The sequence below is a fragment of the Balaenoptera borealis genome (assembly GCF_965194805.1).
Source record: "Balaenoptera borealis genome assembly, chromosome: 3".
NCBI classification, from domain to species: domain Eukaryota; kingdom Metazoa; phylum Chordata; class Mammalia; order Artiodactyla; family Balaenopteridae; genus Balaenoptera; species Balaenoptera borealis.
Genome location: NC_138866.1, coordinates 111,386,412 through 111,405,794, shown reverse-complemented (window position 1 = coordinate 111,405,794; position 19,383 = coordinate 111,386,412). Strand labels below are relative to the sequence as shown.

The 19,383-nt window shown below is 38.5% G+C and overlaps 1 protein-coding gene and 1 long non-coding RNA gene across 9 annotated transcripts in view; one reads left to right on the top strand and one right to left on the bottom strand.

Annotated features, from left to right (window-relative positions):
* Positions 1–19,383, top strand: part of LOC309624851 — a 205,651-nt gene that overhangs the window by 114,823 nt on the left and 71,445 nt on the right. The gene's annotated exons all lie outside the window — the stretch shown is intronic.
* The window catches only part of APH1B (aph-1 homolog B, gamma-secretase subunit), a 114,018-nt gene that overhangs the window by 87,362 nt on the left and 7,273 nt on the right, over positions 1–19,383 (bottom strand). For all 7 annotated transcript variants that reach the window (XR_014242138.1, XM_082383515.1, XM_082383517.1 and 4 more), the window contains 2 exons: positions 18,528–18,650; positions 4,173–4,300 (listed from right to left, as the gene is read on the bottom strand). Coding sequence is in view for 6 of the 7 variants with exons in the window: in XM_082383515.1 (XP_082239641.1) it covers positions 4,173–4,300; positions 18,528–18,650 (251 nt within the window). In the remaining variant the exon portion in view is untranslated. The remainder of the gene's footprint in view (positions 1–4,172; positions 4,301–18,527; positions 18,651–19,383) is intronic.

Genomic DNA, 19,383 nt, shown 5'->3' with positions numbered 1-19,383 from the left:
AACAAAAAGAATAAAATACCTAGGAATAAACCTACCTAGGGAGACAAAAGACCTGTATGCAGAAAACTATAAGACACTGATGAAAGAAATTAAAGATGATACCAACAGATGGAGAGATATACCATGTTCTTAGATTGGAAGAATCAATACTGTGAAAATGACTATACTACACAAAGCAATCGACAGATTCAATGCAATCCCTATCCAATTACCAATGGCATTTTTTACGGAACTAGAACAAATCATCTTAAAATTTGTATGGAGACACAAAAGACCCCGAATAGCCAAAGCAGTCTTGAGGGAAAAAAACGGAGCTGGAGGAATCAGACTCCCTGACTTCAGACTATATTACAAAGTTACAGTAATCAAGACAATATGGTACTGGCACAAAAACAGAAACATAGATCAATGGAACAAGATAGAAAGCCCAGAGATAAACCCACGCACATGTGGTCAACTAATCTATGACAAAGGAGGCAAGAATACACAACGGAGAAAAGACAGTCTCTTCAATAAGTGGTGCTGGGAAAATTGGACAGCTACATGTAAAAGAATGAAATTAGAACACTCCCTAACACCATACACAAAAATAAACTCAAAATGGATTCGAGACCTAAATGTAAGACTGGACAACACTATAAAGCTCTTAGAGGAAAACAGAGGAAGGACACACTTTGATATAAATCACAGCAAGATCTTTTTTGATCTACCTCCTAGAGTAATGGAAATAAAAACAAAAATAAACAAATGGGACCTAATGAAACTTAAAAGCTTTTGCACAGCAAAGGAAACCATAAACAAGACGAAAAGACAACCCTCAGAATGGGAGAAAATATTTGCAAATGAATCAACGGACAAAGGGTTAATCTCCAAAATATATAAACAGCTCATGCAGCTCAATATTAAAGAAACAAACAACCCAATCCAAAAATGGGCAGAAGACCTAAACAGACATTTCTCCAAAGAAGACATACAGATGGCCAAGAAGCACATGAAAAGATGCTCAACATCACTAATTATTAGAGAAATGCAAATCAAAACTACAATGAGGTACCACCTCACACCAGTTAGAATGGGCATCATCAGAAAATCTACAAACAACAAATGCTGGAGAGGGTGTGGAGAAAAGGGAACCCTCTTGCACTGTTGGTGGGAATGTAAATTGATACAGCCACTATGGAGAACAATATGGAGGTTCCTTAAAAAACTAAAAATAGAATTACCATATGACCCAGCAATCCCACTACTGGGCATATACCCAGAGAAAACCGTAATTCAAAAAGACACATGCACCCGAATGTTCATTGCAGCACTATTTACAATAGCCAGGTCATGGAAACAACCTAAATGCCCATCAACAGACGAATGGATAAAGAAGTTGTGGTACATATATACAATGGAATATTACTCAGCCATAAAAAGGAACGAAATTGAGTCATTTGTTGAGATGTGGATGGATCTAGAGACTGTCATACAGAGTGAAGTAAGTCAGAAAGAGAAAAACAAATATCGTATATTAATGCATGTATGTGGAACCTAGAAAAATGGTACAGATGAGCCAGTTTGCAGGGCAGAAGTTGAGACACAGATGTAGAGAATGGACATATGGACACCAAGGGGGGAAAACTGCGGTGAGGTGGGGATGGTGGTGTGCTGAATTGGGCGATTGGGATTGACATGTATACACTGATGTGTATAAAATTGATGCCTAATAAGAACCTGCAGTATAAAAAAACAAACAAAACAACTAATACTAAACTTTCATTGGGTTATTTGTATGGAAATATGTTAATATAAATGTTTCAGACATTACATGAAATTTCTAAAAATCTTATATTTGTATTTGTATGGAAATATGTATGGAAATATGTTAATATAAATGTTTCAGACATTGCATGAAATTTCTAAAAATCTTATATGTTCTGGTATAATGTTATAAGTAATAATCCTAGTTATTACTTTAAAATGTATATCTCAGAAATAACTAATTTTCTTGTCAACTGCATTATTATGAACTTTCATCAAATCTTTAACCGTGGTCATTTTTAAGTCTTTTGTCATTTACAGACAGTTCTGGGTGTACTCTGATGATTTTGCAAATATGTTCCTATAAAAGGGTTTCATCTTCAAGAAATTCATGGAAAAGACTCTGACAAGTACAGGTTTCTGGTAACTGACTGTACTGCTGAACTGAATGAATAAGCATTTGCAGAACTCTAATGAAAAACTGATGAACTCATAAAAGTACTAACAAAAGATGAAGATGAAAAAAAAAAATTAATTACATGGGACTGAGTGAACTGATGAGGATGAGTATAATTTGTGTGACTTTCTGTCTGAATTAAAAAAAAAAAAAAATCCCACAAGGACTCAGAGGCAAAGAATATACAAATCAATTTTCACTGCAAAGTAAAGGAGCTGTTACAGTGAAGGATTACTGGACTGAATGTCAATATTATGACATAGTATGAGTGTGTTTCATGTTTGGTAATTGCAATCAGTGTTGCTTTTGTTGTGGTCATCCATGTACAATGCTTGGTGTCAGTCTATTTATCTCTTGTAAAAATAAAATACAGTGTGTGTGTGTGAAAAAAAAAAAAAAAAAAAAAAAGAATTACCATATGATCCAGCAATCCCACTACTGGGCATATACCCTGAGAAAACCATAATTCAAAAAGACACATGTACCCCAATGTTCACTGCAGCACTATTTACAATAGCCAGGTCATGGAAGCAACCTAAATGCCCATCGACAGACAAATGGATGAAGAAGATACGGTACATATATACAATGGAATATTATTCAGCCATAAAAGGGAACAAAACTGGGTCATTTGTTGAGATATGGATGGATCTAGAGACTGTCATTTAGAGTGAAGTAAGTCAGAAAGAGAAAAACAAATATAGTATATTAACACATATATGTTGAACTTAGAAAAATGGTACAGATGAACCAGTTTGCAGGGCAGAAATTGAGACACAGATGTAGAGAACAAACATATGGACACCAAGGGGGGAAAGCGGCGGGGGGTTGGGGTGGTGGTGTGATGAATTGGGCGATTGCGATTGACATGTATACACTGATGTGTATAAAATGTATGATTAATAAGAACCTGCTCTATAAAAAAATAAATAAAATTAAAAAATTAAAAAACAAAAAAAGATTTGACTTTATGTAGCTGCCATCATTTTAGGGGTAACTTTAGCATCCTGTATGACTGAAAGGTTTTAGGTAAGAAAGGCAATAAGATTGTTTTTTAGATGGAACAGCGAACAAGAAGCCCAGTATAAGAAAACCTGATATGAACTCTAAATGGATGGAGAGGAGAGAAACATGAGGCAGGACACCATCAAAAGGAAGCTTTTCAATACTGTAGGTGAGACATGATAAAGGTCTGGACAAAGCAGTGGCTGGGATAATTCTGTTGCAAGTACATGACATGTTACAATTAAACTAAGACCAAAGCATTAAACAGTGCTTAAACAATACATCTAGTCAAGTATTCGTTTTAAATTACTTTTGAAAACTGGCATTATAATGTCAGTGAGGAGAGAGTAAGATGGGCACTCTTGACATTCATCAGAATGCGTAAAAATAGTACAACCCTTGTAGAGAGTATTTTAGCAATTTGCATCAAGGGCTTTAAAAATATTCACACCATTTGACTTCAAAAATCCATTCCTTGGACTCTAAACAATGTATTGAAAAAGTTTCACATACAAAGTTGTTCCAGACAGCATTATAATAACCAAAAGTAGAAAAACAAGTTATCAATCAGTTAAGCAAACTATAACTTTATGTAATGATCTAAAGCCACTAAAACTTAAATATTAAAAGGATTTATAATAACATGGAAATTGTTTAAGATGTGTTACATAACATAAGCATAATGCAAGCCTATTTCAGTTTGACTCTACCCATTAAAAGAAAGACACATACGAAAAAAAAAAACCAAAAAACTTTTATGAGATCAACCAACAAATTAATAGTTATCTTTCTATGGTAAGAAATAGATGATTTATCTATCATTCATTCACTCATTCTTTTAAATGACTTTTCTGAATTTCCTCATTTTCCTATGAGCATGTATTTCATTCAGAGTGGAATCTACCACTTTAGATATGCAGACTTGAGCTCCAAAAACCAGTTTGAGCACGGTAGCAATACTCACCAGGGCTGACACCAGCAGATGCGTCAGAAGCACTGCAAGCAGGGTGTACCACTTTTTCTTCTCACAGCCATCAAAAAACACAATGCCCCAGAACATGTGCAGCAATATGATCACCAGCGTCATGAAAGCTGAAAGACAGGCAACCATTACTGTCCAGTCACAGGACAACAAACCCCAAAGCCCACTGAACACCTAGACCTGGGACAACGCTCTTGGGGTACACCGCACTACTGGGAGGGTTCAACCCTATCTGACAGAAGCGGGACCCTGACACATATTTGCTCGAATAGTAACTCTGACAGCAACATTCCTGAACCAGGGGGCCAACTCTGAAGCAGCTTCTCATCTAGAACGTGAACTTGTGAAACAAAAAGTCAACTTGGATCTGGCTTTCAAGGAGTTTCTCTTAGGAATGCAATAAAACTACTGTGATATCTAATCAGCTTTTCTCCAAATTACCCTTCTGCACTAATTGCAAAACTCCCACCCTCCCCCAACACCACGCCACACAGCACGTGGGATCTTAGTTCCCCGACCAGGGATCAAACCAGCACACCCCCAACCCCGCATTGGAAACTCGAAGTCTTAACCAATGGACTGCCAGGGAGGTCCCTGAGAAACTGTTCTCCATTAAAAGAGGTGTCTTCAATTTAAACAAGTCTTCTCATTAAAGTGGAATTTCTCCTTGGATTTTTTTTTTTAAGGCCAATGGAAGATAAAAATATTAGAAATTGCAGTAATTATCCAAGATTCTTTCTTTTTTTAACATCTTTATTGGACTATAAGTGCTTTACAATCGTGTGTTAGTTTCTGCTTTATAACAAAGTGAATCAGGTATACATATACATATGTCCCCATATCTCTTCCCTCTTGCGTCTCCCTCCCACCCTCCCTATCCCACCCCTCTAGGTGGACACAAAGCATGAGCTGATCTCCCTGTGCTATGCGGCTGCTTCCCACTAGCTATCTATTTTACATTTGGTAGTGTATATATGTCCATGCCACTCTCTCACTTCATCCCAGCTTACCCTTCCCCCTCCCCGTGTCCTCAAGTCCATTCTTTACATCTGCGTCTTTATTCCTGTCCTGCCCCTAGGTTCTTCAGAACCATTTTTTTTTAAACTCACTACAAATAACTCAATTTCGTTTATTTTTATGGCTGAGTAATATTCCATTGTATATATGTGCCACATCTTTATCCATTCATCTGTCGATGGACACTTAGGTTGCTTCCATGTCCTGGCTACTGTAAATAGAGCTGCAATGAACACTGTGGTACATGACTCCTTTTGAATTATGGTTTTCTCAGGGTATATGCCCAGTAGTGGGATTGCTGGGTCATACGGTAGTTCTATTTTTAGTTTTTTAAGGAACCTCCATACTGTTCCCCATAGTGGCTGTATCAATTTACACTCCCACCAAAAGTGCAGGAGGATTCCCTTTTCTCCACACCCTCTCCAGCATTTATTGTTTGTAGGTTTTTTGATGATGGCCATTCTGACTGGTGTGAGGTGATACCTCATTGTAGTTTTGATTTGCATTTCTCTAATGATTAGTGATGTTGAGCATCCTTTCATGTGTTTGTTGGCAATCTGTATATCTTCTTTCAAGAAACGTCTGTTTAGGTCTTCTGCCCATTTTTTATCCAAGATTCTTAAGCAACTGAAACTGAACTTGATCGGCACACACAGGTTTCTCTATGGAATACTGTGTGTGTGCATGCGTGTGCGTGTGTGTCCTGCATCCTGGACAACATTCCTTACTTAAAATGAGCAAGTTTCAGAATTCCCTGGCAGTCCAGTAGTTAGGACTCCGCGCTCTCACTGCTGAGGGCCCAGCTTCGATCCCTGGTCTGGGAACTAAAATCCCACAAGCCACAAGGTGTGGCCAAAAAAAAAAGAGAAAGATCAAGTTCCACATATTCTGAAAGTTTCAACATGAAAAAAGGCACACAGATTTCCCTTTTCCACCATTAACACCCACTAATCTGGCAAAAAGTCAAGTCTGACCATTCTCTTTCACACTGCTGGTAGGCAAACTATCTAGCATTACCTAGCAAAGTTGAAAATGTGCATTCTCTATCGCACTCCAGCAATTCCACAGCTAGACCTATACAATTCTCCCTTAGTATTCATAGAGGATTGGGTCCAGGACCCCCCCATGGATACCAAAACCTGCAGATGTTCAAGTCCCTTATATAAAATGGCATAATATTTGCATATAACCTATGCACAGCACATCCTCCACCGTATACCTTAAATCATCTCTAGATTACTTATAATATCTAATATAATGTAAATGTTAGGAAAATAGTTGAAAACATAGTATAAATTCTATGTAAATAGTTGCTGGAGCCAGGCAAGTACAAGTTTTGCTTTGGGGAATTTTCTCTTCCTGAATTATTTTTGATCCATGGTAGGCTGAATCTGTGAATGCAAAACCCACAGATATGGAGGGCTGACTGTATGGACTCTGAAGCAGTTAGTTTTTGAATCAATAGATCACTAGCACTTGAGCACTTGTTAGAAATGCAAATTCTTGGGACCCACCTCAGACCTCCTGAATCTGACACAGTACACCCAGCAATCTATGTTTAAATAGCCCTCCAGGTGATTCTAATGCATGGTCAAGTTTGAGAACCACTGCTGTAGAGAAACTTTAGTATATTTGTACAAGGAGATATATACAAGAATATTAATAGCAGCACTGTTTGTAATGACCAAAAATGTTCATCATTACCAGAATGGATAAACTGTGGTGTATTCACACAATGGAATACTTATATGTTCTATAATATAAATGGTCTTAAGAATATAATGTTGAGTGAGGGAAAAGCATATTGTGGGAAAATGACCATTATTTCAGTTATACAAAGTCAAAAGCAAACTATTAAAAAGACATAACTGTTGAGGCTGGAGGAAAGCAAGTTGTTACATCTAGTGATAGTGTTTCAGCAAATGATGGTAAATACTTTAAAGTAGAGGAGGAATTTTAAAAAAGAAAAAACTTCGGGACAATGGTAGACGAAACTAAAATGATGCATTTTAATTCCATCGATGATCCCTCAGAGGTCAGTTTCCCTGAAGACAGATGCCTGTTTATGTGATGGTGTAGAGCTGAGACGACTGAAAACACCCAGGAGTTAATTTTATGTCACAAAAGACCAGAGTAGAAATTGTGATCTATAGACACAGATGTTCACACTCTAAGGTTTTTCTAAAGCCTACACGTCAATTACATGTCAAGAGAAAGAAATGACATCATTAATGAGTCATCTGTTCGTGAGCTATGTGAAAGAAAGATCAAAATGTAGTCAGTATTGCTAAGAGAATTCTCCACATGGAGCCGGGTGGCCATTAAGGAAGTGTAACTTAGGCATGGCTCAGCCGAGATGGAATCTGACATTTTGACCTGATGAAGTCATCCAGGACACCTGCCAGAAACTCAAGACACTTATTGAACCTTCACCCTAAAATAACTCATGACAGTCTATCCACTTATTGGACCTCTACTCTAAAACAACTTGTGATTCCTTAAGGACAAATATTTCCGACTTATGTCAATCACAATTCTCACCAGGCAACTTTTAACAACCTCATCGTCTTTTGTCTTTATAAGCCCGAGTCTATTTCTTCCTTGGAACACTCTTTCAAGATTACACGAATCTGTCTCCTGACTTGTAATTCTTTTTTTTTAAATTAATTAATTAATTATAATTGGCTGCATTGGGTCTTCATTGCTGTGCGTGGGTTTTCTCTAGTTGCAGTGAGTGGGGGCTACTCTTCCTCGTGGTATGCGGGCTTCTCATTGCAGTGGTTTCTCTTGCTGTGAAGCACAGGCTCTAGGCACGGGCTTCAGTAGTTGTGGCTCACGGGCTCTAGAGCTCAGCCTCAGTAGTTGTGGTGCACGGGTTTAGTTGCTCTGTGGCATGTGGAATCTTCCCAGACCAGGGCTCGAACCCGTGTGCCCTGCATTGGCAGGCAGATTCTTAACCACTGAGCCACCAGGGAAGTCCCTGACTTGCAATTCTTAAGACCCCAAATAAACTCTTTTCTTATTTGCAGCCTCCTGCATTATCTTTTGTTTGACAGCTATATTTGCCCTTTCTTCTATGCATTACCACATATACTGAAGCCAGCCAATTATCCTCCTGTGATCAAGTCCTAGAGTTCAGCTACTTGGAAAATGCTCTTAACTTACGGACTTTTCTGTTCATTCTCATCCAAAAGAGCATTACTCTGTTTCAGACAAACATTCTCAAGATATCATTAGCCCTCAACTTTCTTTCAAATTCTAGGTAGGATATTTCTGTTTGCAAGGCTCTTTCCTGCTAAAAATTATCTCTGATGGATTGACCCTGTCTCCAAAGTAAAGTCCAAGCATCTCAGGTTAGCATCGAAGGCCCTCTACAACCTAGACCCAAACTACTATCCTTTACTAATCTTCAAACATATCCTACATGGAAGAAAACCAGAACTCTTACTTATACTCTGTCTATGCCTCTAAGTTTTCACTTTTTGTTTTTTAACTGATTACCCCTTTTGCCTGAATGCTCTACCCCTCACCACCAGCCTACCCATTTCACTCCATCCAAATCTTACTTTTATTTAACACCTAGCTCAGTGCCATCTCCTTGGTAAGCTCATCCTGATACCTACTCTTTTTTTTTAAACACTCCACACACATTTACTGAGCACCTAGAGAGTCTGGCCTGAAGATGATGCCTATGGGCTCTGGAGTCACACACTCCTGAGCTGGAATCCTAGCTCCACGGTGTGGCTTTGGGCAAGCTCTTCCAACCCCTCTGAGCTTCTGTTTCCTTTATTTCTAAAATGCAAATAATGCCTCTGGGTTGCTGCGCAGGGAAGAACAGTGCTTTGCCAACCACAGTTTTTCAATAAATGACAACTACTATGTGCTACGGTCTCCAGATTCAAAGATGAACATAAGCCAGGACCTTTAATTTAGTGAGTTTGTACTAACAGGCGGGAAAGTAAAGCAAAGCAGCAAGCAATTACCACATTCATCCAAGCTTCCTGGGCACTTGACTATGTTTTAAAATGCACTCTTGTAGATTATTTCTTCCTCTGACATCGTATTACTCGCACATTTACTTTCTTCCTCCCCTCTTTTATTAATCCATACAAAGATTTATTAGCACCCACTATGGGCCAGGCAATAGGGCTATCACGGTGATGAACAAAATACAGTCCCGTGGAACTTCCTTTTCAGAAAAGAAGCGCATCGTTTCAGTTTACTGTTTTATTAACACAATATCTAAAAAGGATCTCTCAGACATTTACTAAAACATTGTATATTCCTACTTGACTGCTTATTTATTCAGCTAGCACTACTTTCTGGCTAGCTTCTATAGTCATAAGCCTTTACTATTACAATGTGCTATTTAGATTACTGGGATTTATTGTTTGTTTCCTCTGCAACTGGTTAGAGGTCCAACAGAAACTGAGCCCTGGATATCTAAATTATTCTGTCACATACATGTAGCTAGAGCTACACACATACTATTTTGATACTTCTCTCTAATAAATGGAATTAACTGCAGCTAGAAATGAAGATTTGTTAATAGTATCTCTAGGGTACTATCTTTTAATTACTAAACCTTTCTCATGTCATGTTCCTAAATATATAAAATTCTAAAAGTCCTTCAGTGAGTCTAACCCTAAAATATGCTTTGTTCTTTTTTTTTTTTTTTTTTGGCCACGCTGTGCGGCATGCTGGATCTCAGTTTCCCAACGAGGGATCGAACCCACGTGCCCTGCAGTGGAAGCGCGGAGTGCTAACCACTGGACCACCAGGGAATTCCCATTGCTTTGTTCTAATATTCTTAAAAGTAGAAAAAACAAAAACACTTTTCTAAGTTAACCATGAGAATATCAAAATTATATCCTTTTATAATCCAGATTAATAAAAAGAGCTCCCATAATTTTAATGTTTTAGAACATTAATCAGAAAGCTGAAGAGTTCTAACAAGTATTTTACATCTGTTTGTGAAATTGTATTTCAATACTTTGCTAATGCACTTCCTTTTCTAATAATCTTTTACACATTCTCTTGGTAGAGAATGTTTCAATCTAACCTACTTCTAAGCAAAATGTTTCAGTGTTATCTTTAAGATGCTACATTTACTATTTGGTTCTTTAATCCTTCCTGAACATAGCCCAAACACTCTAGCACACGGATTCATAAATATCTTCATTTTCACGCTTGTCCCTCTCTCCCTCATTCTTGATATCTACTTTTCTGTCCTTGCAAAGGCAACGGCCTAATATAGCTATAGCTCCTAATACAGCTATAGCTCCTAATACTGGATCCAGCCAGCATGGAAACTGCTATCATCCGGCTTCCCCTGACAACTTCAGAGCATCTCTATAACCAGGCCAGAGAGCTCCAAGGCCTGCTGCTGGATGGTGGCAACAACAGACAGAGGAGGACTTCCCAAAGCCAAGGCTCAGCCTCAGCTGCCCAGAGATAGGATGTGATTACCAAAGGGCTTCTGGATGCTTTTTCCGAGGAAGAGGAGGGTCTGGGACTTCAAGGTTCTGTGAAGTGACAGACTCTCCTCCATCCCTCTTGGCTGCAGAAACTCACCAGATCCTGGAGAGATCTCCAATGACCTAGCCCAAGTCAGGACCCAGAACTAAACCAGTGTTTTTGAAAATGCCTTTCCTGCAATAAGGATTTAACTTTACATTTTTGCTTTAAAAAATGTAACAGAATTCTGTGACCTAGTTTATTGTAATGTAGATGTACATATATTACTAAACAAGTAACATTCTCCCAGATAAAAATAAGACATTTTGAAAACCATCTCATATGACACAGCCATAAGAAAGGCGTAGTACTGTCCCTTAATACCAACCAGATCAAAAAGAAAATGTCCTGAAAGCAATCTGAATATAAACAAATATAATGATACAAAATATCATTTCAGATTTATGAAAATGCTCCTGAAGGATGTTCATGAGCTGAACAGACTGCCAAGGAAACGATGTTACATTTACAGTCCCCCTAGCAGATGGTGAAGAATGATGAAATTCCCTCCCCCAATTAGCCCATCAGTGTGGAGAGTCAGTGTTGGGAAGCCCCTTAGAAGTTGCTGATCTAGTCCCCTGTGCAATGAAAAAGCAGATCCCACAGGGTCCACTTCAAATACTTCCAGTTTAGGAGCTTATTTCATCAAAACAGTCACTGTGGGAAAGTTCCCTCTAAAAGTGAACCCAAATCTGGCCTTTCAACTCGGTGATTCTCAAGTGGGGAGATTTTGCCCCCAGAGGTCACTTGTCAATGTCTGTAGACATTTTTGGTTGCCACACTGGGGGTGGGCTGCTTCTGGCATCTGGTGGACAGAAGCCAGGGACGCTGCTGAACACCCTACAGTACACAGGACAACGCCCCCCCGAAAAAAGAACCCCAAAAGTCAATAGTAACGAGGTTGAGAAACCCTGCTCCAGCTCCTGCTTATTAAGCCTAGGAAGGCCCTTTGAAGAAGCAAAAGTCAACTCTTTTTTTCCATATGTGGCACATTAAAAAATACTTGAAACTCTCTCTATAGGTCAATTATTATCACAAAAATGCTGCATAACAAACCAAGCCAAACTCACTGGCCAGAGCTGCCATTGGGAGCATGGGGTCTAAGGCAGTGCTCACAGGAACCTAGGGTGTAATTCCTTAATTCAGTGAGTGTGGGCTCTCAGGATTCTATTACTTTGTATTAATGCTTCACAGACTTCATGAAATTAACTAGGACCTTCTCATGTCTGTCTCTGCCCTGGAGTAGTTTCAGCACCATCAGGTTTACCTTTTCTTTAAATGTTTGTTCCAAAGCATCTCTCAAACATCCATTCCTGATTCCATATATAAAGCAAAAGCTAGCGCATAAGAACTTGGATGGAGATTTAAATGGAAGTGGGAGGTAAGATTTGCAGTTGGATTAGATGTGAGTAACGAGAAAAACAGAAGAATCAGGAATTACTCCAAGGTTTTGGGCCTGAGCAACAGGAAGGATGGAAGTGCTTCAACTGAGATGAGGGAGACCGCAGAGATACCCCGCTTTAAAGATGCCATCCGTGCCTTCTGTCCTCCAGAAATGCTGGTAAATCAGCAGTACTGCAAATCACTGTTCCACTGAATATAAGGAGAAAGTCTCCTGAGAGATGGAAAAGCAGCCTACCATCTGAAACAAGGCAATTCATTCTCAAGATGGAAATATCCACGTAGATCTTTGTAAATGAAAATATTCAAGTAAATGTTTGGTGAAGTATTTTAGAATGAAAAAGATGAGAAAATCTAACAGATCTATCCCTTAAAACAGGGGTCCCCAACCCCCGGGCCACGGACCGGTACTGGTCCACGGCCTGTTAGAAATCCGGCCGCACGGCAGGAGGTGAGTGGCGGGCGAGCGAGCCAAGCTTCATCTGCCACCCCCCCCATCGCTCCCCATCGCTCGCATTCCCGCCTGAACCATCCCCCCACCCCCGGCTACGGGAAAAAACTGTCTTCCATGAAACCGGTCCCTGGTGCCAAAAAAGGTTGGGGACCGCTGCCTTAAAATAAACCTCAAGCTTGATTAATCCCTTCATAGAACCATGAAGATTTCCAAACTTCTATGCATGTAAGAAAAGTGGTTTGGGGAAATTTAGTTAAAACCTGTTCCAGGAATAGTGTTGGAAAACCTCAGAGCACACCAATGAAACCTGTTACAATGTGAATGATTCCTCCAGAAACTGTGCACAGCAGCAGCACTGACGTGAACATTGTGATTCTCTTTAGCAGAGCTGAGGGGAGGTAGAAGAGTGACCTGGTACAAGCGGTCCCAGTAGTGACGAGCGTCCTTGGTGAGAAGTGCGCGTGGAGCAGCTCAGTAAATGCCAGGACTCCAGCACATCCTCCCAGCGCAGCCATGGAGCTGCAGAGGATCAAGCTGAGGTTGCTGAGCAAGGCTAGGCTCATCAATAAAGCTGAAGACAGGATTTTTTTTTTCTCCTTTCAAATTATAAATATTGGGTATAGTGGGTAAACATATATTCCTATGGGGCTAAATGAAGGAAGATACTATGTTGAATGGTATTCAAAAAATATTACCTTTTCCCAATGCAAATCATCTTTACAGGGTACTATCCTGCTCATCACACTACGAAAAAAATCTCTGTAAGATTCATTGAAGAAAAAGAAACTAAACACACACACACACAAAAGAAACCACCAAAAATTAAAGGCAGCAGTGGATGAAGAAAATAAGGACCAATTCACATGTGAAGATGACACAAGGCCTGAAGAGAGAGAGAAGCACAAGGCATTAGGCTGCCTGAACTGCAAAGGGGTCAGCATGGGCTCTCCACCCAGCCATGTGGGCAAAGAGATGTCAGTGTCACAGAAGGTGACCTAGAACACATGTGGAAGAGCCACAGCCTGTGTCATTCTTTCAGTCACTCTGCGAAGCAATTCACTGAGCTGCCTGTTTGCACTCTGCCTAAAGATGGCTACCTGGGCTCTGCATACTTGATAATGTATCATAGGCTACTAGAGCCTATAACAGGCCAAGGTTTGGGGAAAAGACATTCCGAAAGTATAATTTTCCATTCTCAGTTATTTGAGAAGCTTGAAGGAAAGACTATTACACTACTGATGTAATGAAAACATATAATGAAAATATATATTTGGTGACAAAACCAATGACACGTTACAGTATATGGAGCATCCTTGTGTCATAAGCGGTGACAGTTGTGATAATTTATTATAAGAAATTAAGATTCTAACAAATTCAGAAAAGGATAAGAATTGCAGATTAAGCTCTATTGCAGATCATTTTCTCTGTATCATTAACAATGCTATAGTTTCTCTACCTCTCTGGAATTGGTAGCTATTTGAGACAGTCTTGCATGAAAAGTGCTTTCACTTAAAAGTTTAAACATTTAACAAACTGCCACATTGTATTATAGAAATTATATCAATACTTAAAATACTACAGGAAAAAAGTGAATGAATGAAAAAAACTCACTGGGTTACAACAACAAGGATTTATTCTCATGCTCACTGGTCTAGAGGTTGACTGTGCTTTGGCTGATTAAGTGAGGCTGGGGTCAGCTGGACAGCTCTGCTGCAGCCTGCTGGTACAGCTGGGTTTGCCTTGTCATTTCAGGTTGGGCCCAGGTCTGCTCTATACTTGTTCATTCTGTGGTCCAGGCTAAGGGGGCATTAACTATGGGGGCATGTTCTCTGGCACATGATCAGAGCCCAAGAGGGCAGAAACAACCATGCAAGTGCTTTTTATGTCTCTGACTTACATCCACTTACATCCAATTAGTGACTTACGTTCACTATTTGGCCAATTCGTGTCACAGGGCTGAGCTCAAAGTCAGGGGTAGGCAAGTACGTTCTAGTCACCATGAGGTCAATGCAAGGGTGTGGATGTATATTTCTATTACAGCAGAATGACAAATTTGGACACAAATGAAATCTCCCACATTCCCCTTACTTTTATTTTTCTTCAAGCTCAATATTCCTCTTCCCTTCAATAATACAACTTCTAGATCTTTCACCATACTAACGATGTTCTTCTATACCAACTTTAGTTCTTCAGTATTCCTATTAAATCACAATGCTCAGAATTGAACACGATACTCTACATGTGATCTGACCCATACTGATTTCTCCTAGTAAAAGGTTTAGCGGCTGAAAAGTTGAAAACCTTACCTAGATAAGAGCACTGCTAAGAAAATAAAATACTGGGTTAGCCAAAAAGTTCATTCAGTTTCAAGTAAAAATAAAAGACACATTTTTCATTTTCACCAAGAACTTCATTGGACAATGTATTCGTTAACCGAGTGAACTTTTTGGCCAACCCAATACAAATGAAATGGTTTGGGCAAGTTTTAAAAATAAAATATCAGCTATCCTTGCTGAGTACTAAAGACATTTTTCTTCTAAAGCATAAGGGAGGCAATTCAGAGTGATAAATCCAGATACCACATAAATTAGAGAAATTATCCTTTCTCTAAATTCTATTCTTCATTTCGAGAACCAAATTCTCTATCCTTGGGCTATTTTACAGTTTATAGAGCACTTAAATATATACTCTCTAATTTCATTTCATTCTCTACGACCTTGAGCTAGGTATTATTTTTGCCTCTGCTGAAAGATGAGGAAATTGAGGGGTTAGATGGAAGTCCAGTATTTCCTGTGCCCCGTGAACAATGTCTTTCTAACCTCCAGGACTACAAGGAAGACTGCTTCCCTCCACCTGGAACATTCTTTCCTGACAACCACCTTGCTTTGCCTGCCACCTACCATTCATCCTTTAAATCTCTACTCAGATAGCCCTTCCTCCATAAGCATTGTCTTTCATTTTTTTTCAATAAATATTTATGAGTTCATCTAGAAACAAAGAACTCCACAAGGTGCTGGGGATACTGCAGTGAACAAGACAGACGGTCCTTGCACTTATATGGCTGAGCATCCAGCTGGGGAGAAAGACATAAACAAATAACTACACAGTTGATCAATTAATTACAAATGCGGTAAGTACTACAAAGGAGAAGTACAATACCACCCGAGCGGGTTACAGCTTTTTCGCGCACTCATGGCTCTTCCTCATCATGGTATCTATCACACTTTGCTGTAATCAGCTGTTTGTCTTTATTCCCTGCTATGAGTGGAACATGTAAACATTAACTGGGCTGTTAAATAAAACTACTTAATTATTTGTGGAATGAGTGATTAAATGATCAAATGGACTTGCCCAAAATACTAAATTAATGAGCCAGGGTAAGACTTGAACTTACAATTCCAATTCCTATACCTTGCCTCTATACAGAATAACCAAGATACGGTAATGATTCTAATAAAGTTAATGTTAGCCTACTATACAACTACAACCAAAAATAATTAACTTATAATACATTTAATTTGTAAACTATGCTGACTTGTCACATGAAAACCTATGTACATACAGGTATCATATAGTGTACATCTTGTACTAACATAGACATACTAATTATACCCCATATTCCTGATTATTACTTAGGCATTTATAATGGAGTATGTTAAACTATTTAACTGAAAAATTAAAAAGGAGCTCATGCCTAAATACATGGAAACAGCAGCAGTTACAAATAATATATGCAAATAAACACAAATACATGCAAATTTGGGGTTATTATTTTTAAACGCAATAAGTAGTTTCTTAAATGTTTAATTCAAAGGTTATGCTCCAAAGAATGATGTTATAACAAATAAACTCTAGCACATGATAAAAGTTAACAGCTATTCTTGACTCTATAGGTACACATCCACAGCATGGTCAGCCTGCCGTCCTAACTTAGCTAAAGATATTACAACACTTTATTCTCTTTGAATTTACAGAAATCACAAATACAATCCCCAAATTGCTAGCACATGTTTTACTTTCTTCCAAAAGAATCATTTTAAGCCAATCTTATGAAAACAGCCTAGTTCACAAAAGGGAATTAGCGCAATCTAGTGAGAGAATCTGGTAGAAAAATAAGTTCCATTAGGAGACTGCTATTTGAGAACCAAAAAAGAAAAATGCGTATGTAGCAGTTTAATAGACTGATTTAAGAAAATATAGAAAACTGCAGCAGTAACACCCCCTCCTGATTATGTTTTATTAACATATATTGGACGCTAACAGATTTTAGCATTAATATTACAGTTGTTCTAAAAATCTAATACTCATTATTATGTTCATTTTTTAAGACTGTCAGAAATATTCTAATTATGGAATGTTTAAAAGGAAGATAATTTGCTATGTTGGGGGCGCAACTAAATAAGTAGGACCCATTCCACTGACATACTTTCCTGTCCTCTAACTTGTAGCCGGACGTGAAGGGCCCTGAATAACTTGTAGGCCTTGAAAAGCCCTTATACATTTTTGTGCAGGGACGAGTCATTTGGGGGGCTGTATACAGGATGGATTCCCATGGAAAATGTGTTGAGGAAAGACTAACCGGGTGGGAGTTAATGGTAGTAATCTAGACAGGAGATACCAAGGTCTGAACTGAAATGATGAACAAGGGTCCACTGGGTTTGGGGATCACTATAACGTGCAGCATGTCTCTCAATTTTTTACTGCAGCAATTTGTTTGTTTAATTTGGTCATACCTCCTTATATCTTTTCTATTATTATGTTAAACTGCATTGAAACGCTTAATCACTTTTTTGGTCTTATTCCCTCTACAAGATGATAAGCTCCTTGAAGACAGAAATTACTTTAGTACAGATGATAAATTAATAATGATTTAATTAAAAGAATCTGTGCATAGGGTCACTTATTTCAACGATACAACTTGTGAAGACAAAAAAATACAGTGGGGTTTTTAAAAACTATTTTTTAAAAGATTCTTCTTGTGTAATTTAGGAGAGATCTTATATTAATTATGTATATTACCAGCTCTCAAATGTGTGACCACTGCATCATGGGGACAATTTTCATCTGGTGGATGAAAAGCGGTTTGAAATGGGTTGGTCCTTTTACCTGCATCTTTGGATAAAGGTCAACTCATCTATTATTTTTTTCCTCTCAATTTCTTTTTTTAAAAGAATATAGTACAATTTATTTTTAAATGTTCAAAAGCAAGAAAACTAAACTTTTTTTTTTTTTTTTCAGATACACACATGAAGGTAAAACTTTCAGGTTTTACCTTCAAAGTAAAACATCGATACATGTTAAAAACCTAACTTTCAGACCTGGCTAACCCAGGGACTTAATAACACAAAATCAGGGCAACAGTTACCTGTCGGGGAGGAGTGAGGAGGAACAAGGGACTCTAAGTTCCTGCTGGTGTCCCAGTTCTTAAGGAACAGGGAAGATGGAATGTTACAGTTAAACTTAAATATATATATGTTTAAATATACGTTTTTAGATATATGACATTACCTCACATTAAATAAGAACTATTTTCTCTCCTCTCAATTTCAAGATTAAATTATACTTCCCATTCCAAAAAGCGGCCAAGATGACAAATGAATTAAAATTAGGGCTACAGTGAAGATAAATATAAACTAATAAAAACAAAAACAAAAAAAGTATATAGCCTATAAAAGTTCACTTACAATATATCAGCTATACAGCAACACTGTTAGTATAGTAACAGAGAAATAAATTTTATGCAAGCTTAGTTCCACTCTAAAATTCTACAATACTCTAACTGTAATTTGTATTTTCCTAGGTCCTTTCCATCACAGTGTCTAACAGTATCTTGCCTTTAGAAGGTATAACATAAATTTCTATTCACTTCATTTCCTAAGCCAGGGAACTCCACTAAGGATGATCATTTAGATCATAAATCTGAACATTCACAGCTACCAGACACATACCTGAATTCAGGAAGAACTGGGGAGGGTCTCCATGAATGCCCACCGTGCCCGGTCCCAAGGAGTCAGACAGGGTATTTACAAAGGAAAATACTCCACTCATGATTCCAAAGCCCAAGCCAGAAACTAAAGAGGAAGGAAAACACTGTTAAACCTTACTCATGCTGTGATTTCTCTTCAAATCAAATTCCCAAGGACTAAGGAACACTATTTTGTTGAAGGAAAAAGGGTGCACATGCTGTTGGAGGAGCAGTGGAAAGCTGGCTCAGAAAAGGCAAGCGCTTGGCTAAATGATGAACCGAGAGAGAAGTGGGGAGAAAAGAGGAAAGGAAATGGTCAGTGAAATGTAGCAGAGAAATGAAAAGGGAGAGAAAGAGATCCAGAAAGGCTCCGAAAGGATAGGCGAGACAGAAGGATACGATACTGAAGCTCTGACTTTAATTCATGACAACAGAATCTGCAGAATTAAGTTTGATGGAACTGAGCTTGAGGGGTGACTGTATTGTAAAGAGGGATCCCTGGGTCAAGCTGGGTGACTCAATTTAGGGACCCGGATCCAACCTTTAAACCATAATTCTGAGAGAAAAATACAAAGAGGTATTAACTGTATTAATATGAAGAGTCCTCTCAGTACAGACAAAGTCATGGAAACAACCCAGAGAAGGTAACAATAACATCACTTAGAAATTGTTAACTAGAGTGTATACGTGTTAAAAAACGTAACTGTCAAATCTGGTTAATATTTAATGGATACACAGATAATGGTCACCTGCAATCACTTTCCTTTACATAAGGGCCCTGGAAAGCTAGAAAAATAAACAATGTACACCAATAGGCCAATGCGGTAGTAAAATACTAC